This window comes from Postia placenta, assembly GCF_002117355.1.
Source record: "Postia placenta MAD-698-R-SB12 unplaced genomic scaffold POSPLAscaffold_18, whole genome shotgun sequence".
NCBI lineage: Eukaryota > Fungi > Basidiomycota > Agaricomycetes > Polyporales > Adustoporiaceae > Rhodonia > Rhodonia placenta.
The window spans coordinates 759,445-765,637 of record NW_020169849.1 but is presented as its reverse complement, the minus strand read 5'-3'; the positions used below and the strand labels follow the sequence as shown (position 1 = coordinate 765,637).

The 6,193-nt window shown below is 57.1% G+C and overlaps 2 protein-coding genes across 2 annotated transcripts; both read left to right on the top strand.

The window, feature by feature from the left end:
* Window positions 1-3: 3 nt before the first annotated feature.
* On the top strand, window positions 4-370 carry POSPLADRAFT_1099218 (hypothetical protein; the record flags this gene model as incomplete). Its single annotated transcript, XM_024483175.1, has 2 exons — window positions 4-94; window positions 138-370. Coding segments are annotated over 2 exons (324 nt in total), but the record flags the coding sequence as incomplete, so codon positions are not given.
* On the top strand, window positions 366-1,138 carry POSPLADRAFT_1156980 (hypothetical protein; the record flags this gene model as incomplete). Its single annotated transcript, XM_024487121.1, has 2 exons — window positions 366-938; window positions 971-1,138. The coding sequence occupies 2 exons, from the start codon at window positions 366-368 to the stop codon at window positions 1,136-1,138; spliced, it is 741 nt and encodes a 246-aa protein (XP_024334307.1).
* Between the last annotated feature and the right edge of the window lie 5,055 nt (window positions 1,139-6,193).

Genomic DNA, 6,193 nt, shown 5'->3' with positions numbered 1-6,193 from the left:
TCGCCAGTACAGGTCAAACGCGAGGAGATCCCCATCTCCCTCGAGGAACTGAGGCAGTCGCACAGCCTACAGCGACCCCTCAAGCGATCCCCCAGTCCTCCCTGGGGCCGCGGTTGGAAAGGCCTCCCAAGACCGAGCCCCGCGACACTCCGCCGCATTCTTGGGCCAGCTCGTCGTCAGCAGTCACCGCCTCGACTTCAGTCCCTGTCCTACGTCACCCCGCCTCCGGGCTTCCTCAACCGGCTTCACCGCCGTCGCCGCCGCTCGGCCGCTCAAGCACTCGTTCCTCGAGAAGTCCGCCCGGCGGACAGTCACAACAGTCGCCTTCGTCCGCAGGCAGTCCTTCGTCCCCCTCGTCGCCGATAATGTCCTCTCCCGCTGCCGTCCCTGATAAGGAAACGTTGAAGCTCCTCCTCCCACTCCGATACGATGGGAAGTCGGTGATCGAATGCAACCGCTTCATCTCGCAGTTGCTCATCTACTGGACGATCAACACGGCTCTCTCTTCCCTCGAGCTGAAGATCCAGGTTGCCCTCAGTCTCCTCGATGGTGACGTGCGAGCCTGGGCCACCCCCATCTTCTCCCAGCTTGCCTCCGTCCAAATCGGGATCCAGGGAGCGACAACCCCCTTCGTCGACGAAAAAGCCTTCCTTCAGGCATTCAAGGCCCGTTTTGGCAATCTTGACGACGCCGCTGCGGCACAGGTGGAGCTTACCAAGCTCTGCTCCGACAAAACCATGCACGAGAAGCGCACCGCCGCAGAATTCTCTGCACTGTTCAAGGGTCCGGCAGACCGTTCCGGGTATGGGAACCTGGAACTACGCGACAAGTACCTGAGCGGCATCCCTTCCCGCATCTATCGCAAACTCGAGCTCGAAACCTTCGCCACGTGGCAAGCCGCTGACAAGCGCGCCACCGAGGTCGAGCAAATCCTCGACGTTAGCCGGGCTCGTCGGCCCGAGCTAAACAGCTTCTTCTCGGCACGGGGTCGAGGACGCGGAGGGGCACGTGGTGGTGCACCCTCGTCACACGCAGCTTCGGCCAGCATCAATGCGGCCGTCGGAAAAGTAAACTTCCCCGGCATATGCTTCGGCTGTGGGAAGCAAGGGTACCGACGCTTCGAGTGCCCCAATTGTAAGGACAAGCCTTACACAAAACGCGCCGACGCGCGGGCCACGGTTGCCTCGGGATCCACCCAGGCGGCGACAAGCACCCCCGTCACGACAACACCCTCGGCAAGTATAAGTGCCGCTTCAGCGAAATCCGAGCAATCGGAGCTGGCGGACTTAATGGCACAGGTGAAGTCGATGCGCGAGGAGCTCGAGCATTATCGGGCGATGAAGGAGGAGGGTTTTTGATCCGGTCCGCGCTTCGTGCCGCACGCGTCGGGCCGCGTAATAATAATTTGTACAATGTATTGGCGACTGCGAATGTGTACGAGTTGGACCACGGGTCCCAGCATTTCCACATCCCGGTGCGCCTCCAAGGAAAAAGACGGCACAAGGACATAATCACTATGGTGGACAGCGGAGCCACCACGAAGTTTATCAACAAGCGATTCATAGTAGAGAATAAGGTGCAAACACGGAAGTTGAAGGAACCAATTCCGCTATACAATATCGACGGCACCCTCAATAAAGATGGAAGCATCTCGGAAGTAGCAGTACTACAGATGCAAATAGGAGAACACGTCGAGAAGACGGTGTTTACGGTCACGGACATCGGTCCAGAGGATGTGATCGTCGGGTTGGATTGGCTACGCGAGCACAACCCCGAAATAGATTGGGAGAAGGGCTCCCTCAAATTGTCGCGATGCCCTGAAACGTGCAGTGCCAGGAGGACTGGCCGAATGGAGCAAGCAGCGACTGTGCGTGATACGGGGGTCAGGCCCATGGCGCGCAGGCGCTCGCCGAAGTCCAAACGGTCGGTGATAGGTGCCTGCTGGAGTCAGGTACTCCCGGACTTCGAACCCGAAGAAGATCCGGTGGAGGTAGAGTGGGATGAGGCCGATTTGATCGAAGCCTGGGAGCAAGGTGTCACGCTTCCTGGCGCTCCTCAGCTGTTCGTTGCGGCAGGACATACATACTCCCAGCTGTTCGCGGAGGAAGAGATCAAAAAGAAGGTCGTTAAAACCGCTGAGGAGTCGGTGCCTAAACAGTACCACGAGTTCCTGAATGTCTTCTCCAAGGAAGCATCAGAACGGTTACCCGAAAGGAAGCCGTACGATCATGCAATCGAACTCGTGCCCGGCTACTCGACCTTCCATTTGAAGGTATACCCGTTGTCGAACAACGAGCAGGAGGAATTGGACAAATTCCTAAAGGAGCAGTTAGCGAAAGGCTACATACGGGAGTCGAAGTCACCAATCTCGTCCCCCTTCTTCTTCATCAAAAAGAAGGAAGGGACACTTCGACCCGTACAGGACTACCGCCGGTTGAACGCGATCACGGTCAAGAATCGTTACCCCTTACCGTTGATCGCCGAGATGGTGGATAAGCTCCGCGGCGCTACGCTCTTCACCAAGTTCGACGTCCGATGGGGATACAATAACGTCCGGATCAAAGCCGGTGACGAATGGAAGGCGGCCTTTGTGACTAACCGAGGGTTGTACGAGCCCTTGGTGATGTTCTTCGGTCTCACCAATTCCCCTGCAACCTTCCAGGCAATGATGAACGAGATCTTCCATGATCTCATTGTCGGCGGCAAGATCCTCGTATACCTGGATGACATACTCATCTTCTCCACCAACAAGGAGGAGCACGAGAAGGTCACACGCGAGGTTCTTCGTCGCCTTCAGGATAATGATCTGTTCCTGAAGCCTGAGAAGTGCAAGTGGGACGTTCCCAAGGTCGACTACGTCGGCTATGTGTTCAGTGGTGATGAGGTGGCAATGGATCCCGCGAAGCTCAAAGGAATTAATGAGTGGCCGGTACCCCGGAACAAAAAAGACGTTCAGAAGTTCCAGGGGTTCTCCAACTTCTACCGCCACTTTATTAAGGACTTCGCTAAGATCTCGCGACCACTCGACCGACTCACAGGGAACGACCCATGGCATTGGGGCGAAGAAGAGCAGCACACCTTCGATGAGCTCAAGCGGCTCTTCGCGATGATTCCAGTCTTGGCGCTGTACGACCCTAATCGGGAGACGCGTATTGAGGTTGATGCCTCGGGGTACGCCACTGGCGGCCTGTTGATGCAGAAGCAGGATGACGGCAAATGGCATCCCATTGCCTTCAGATCCCATGCAATGGATCCGGCACAGCGGAACTACAAGATCTACGATAAGGAGATGCTCGCGATCATTGAAGCGCTAGACGATTGGCGCCACTACCTTGAGGGGTTACCCAATCAGTTCGAGATCGTGACCGATCATAAGAACCTCGAGTACTGGCGTACATCCCAGCATCTCACGCGCCGTCAAGCGCGATGGTCGCTGTTCCTAGCTCGCTTCGACTTCCGCATCACGCACAAGGCTGGGACGTCCAATGGAAAGGCTGATGCCCTGTCGCGTCGATCAGACCATCAGATCGGCGATGAGGACGATAACACCAATCAGGTGGTTCTCAAGCCAGAGCGCTTCCGCATCGCCTCCGCCCGGCGCGGCCATGCCTCGGTGACGGCCGATCAGTCGCTTCTGAAGCGCATCAGGGAATGTTCGGAGAAGGATCGGGAGGTGGCCGAGGCACTTGAAAAGGTGCAGGACCTAGGGCCGCCCCGGCTGCAAAGGAGTTTTGAGGAGTGGAATGCCGAACAAGGGCTCTTGCTGTTCCGCGGGTGCGTGTACGTCCCAAAGAATGCGGAGCTCCGGCGGGATATAGTCAAGATCCACCACGACTCGCCGATCGCCGGTCATGGCGGTCGTGCCAAAACCCTGGAGCTCGTGTCGCGGAACTACTGGTGGCCTGGGATGTCCAAATTCATCAATGAGTACATAAGCACCTGCGACGTGTGCAACCGTACCAAGACATTCCCAGCCAAGCCCCAGGGTCCGCTGAAGCCGAACGAGATCCCTGAGCGCCCGTGGCAGATCATCACGACCGATATGATCGTCGGCTTGCCGAAGTCTGATGGATTCGACTCGATCCTGGTCACCGCCGATCGCTTCACCAAGCAGGTCCACTTCTCGGCCTGTCATGAGACCCTGATGGCAGAAGGTGCGGCAGATCTGTACATCCGCGACGTATTCAAGCACCATGGGGCCCCGGCCAAGGTCATATCAGACCGAGGTCCCCAGTTTGCTTCGAAGTATCTCCATGCGGTGTACAAGGGTCTGGGAATCGAGCCGGCGCTGTCCACAGCATTCCACCCTCAGACGGACGGCCAGACTGAGCGCTGGAATCAGGAGATCGAGCAGTACCTGCGCGCTTTCACAAGCCACAGGCAAGATGATTGGGCGAAGCAGTTGCCGCTTGCGGAGTTCGCATTGAACAACCGAGTTCACTCCGCGACCGGGCACTCCCCTTTCTACCTGCATCAAGGGTACAATCCTGAGATCCAGGTTCGGATCAATCCGATGTCTGCGATGCCTGCGGCCGCTGATTGGCTCAAAATCCTGAAGGAGATCAGGGACGATATGTGCTCTGCGCTCGAGCTGTCAGCCGAGCGTATGAAAGTATACTATGACAAGCACGTGCAGGAGGCACCGGTCTTTGCGCCGGGGGACAAGGTCTGGCTTGACACTCGGAACCTTAAGCTGAAACAGCCGAGCAAGAAGCTCAGTCCCAAGCGCCTTGGACCATATGCCGTGCGGCGAAAGCTCGGAGACTTGGATTATGAATTAGTCCTGCCAAAGTCGGTGCCGGTACACCCGGTGTTCCATGTCTCCTTGCTTAGCAAGTATACGCGTAGCGATATCCCGGGCCGGGAGCCGGAGGAGCCGCCTGCGATTGAGGTTGAAGGCGACGAGGAGTACGAGGTTGAGCGGATCAAGGATTCGAGGATCTTCCGGCGTCAGCTGCAGTACCTCGTCAAGTGGAAGGGTTATGACGACTTGCATACGTCATGGGAACCGGCGCGCAACGTTGCCAATGCGCCGGCCCTCATAGCCGACTTCCACCGGAAGAATCCGAACGCCCCTCGCCGCCTCAATGCTGCTACCTTTGGTGGTCTCAACTTTCAGCCAATGCCTTCGCCGCTGACGGAAGCACGATGCCGCTCCGGGTGGGAGATGGGCAAGGGCGCCTCGCATGAGGTCATGCGCCGTTGAGGGGGGGGTAATGTCACAAGTTGGTACGGCGTCTAGCCGTTTTTTAATTTTTCCTTTTTGCAGGCTCGAACCCGCAACCTCTGTACTACCTGCCTGATATGGACGCGTCGCTATCTACTGTATGATTAGATTAGATGGGGCGGCAGCGCACGGCATGGCTCAGGCTCCGCTGACACAGCCGCTCTGACTCACCGGCCCCCGGGGCCGCGTCGGCATGCTGTGCACGGACCAGCTGCGCACGGACCAACGCACACAGCCTGCCCTAATCTCCCCATGTATATAAACCGGCCTCTGCTGCCCTAGGGACCTCAGTTTCGACCTCTTGTCCCTAGGTCAGTAAGCCCTCCCTTGTATTCTTTTCTTACATTACTAACTAATACATTTTCTTGTCCCTAGCCTTAGGTTTGAGCGTTGCTCACCATCGCTTCGGTGAGATCTAGTCGGACGCCCCCAGCCTTTCAGTTTTCTCTAGTCGCTTGACCTCAAGTCGCGACAAGAACTACCTGATTGGTATTATCATCCTTATCGTCGATCTGATGGTCTGACCGACGAGACAGGGCATCAGCCTTTCCATTGGATGTCCCGGCCTTATGCGTGATGCGGAAGTCGAAGCAAGCCAGGAACAGCGACCAGCGTGCCTGTCCACGTGTGAGGTGCTGTGACGTACGCCAGTACTCGAGGTTCTTGTGATCGGTGACGATCTCGAACTGATTGGGTAGGCCCTCGAGGTAGTGGCGCCAGTCGTCCAGTGCTTCGATGATCGCGAGCATCTCCTTATTGTAGATCTCGTAATTCCGCTGTGCCGGATCCATTGCATGGGATCGGAAGGCAATAGGGTGCCATTTGCCGTTGTCCTGCTTCTGCGTCAATACGCCGCCAGTGGCGTACCCCGAGGCGTCGACATCAATGCGCATTTCCCGATTAGGGTCATACAGCGCTAAGACTGGAGTCGTCGCAAAGAGCCGCTTGAGCTCATCGAAGGCGTGC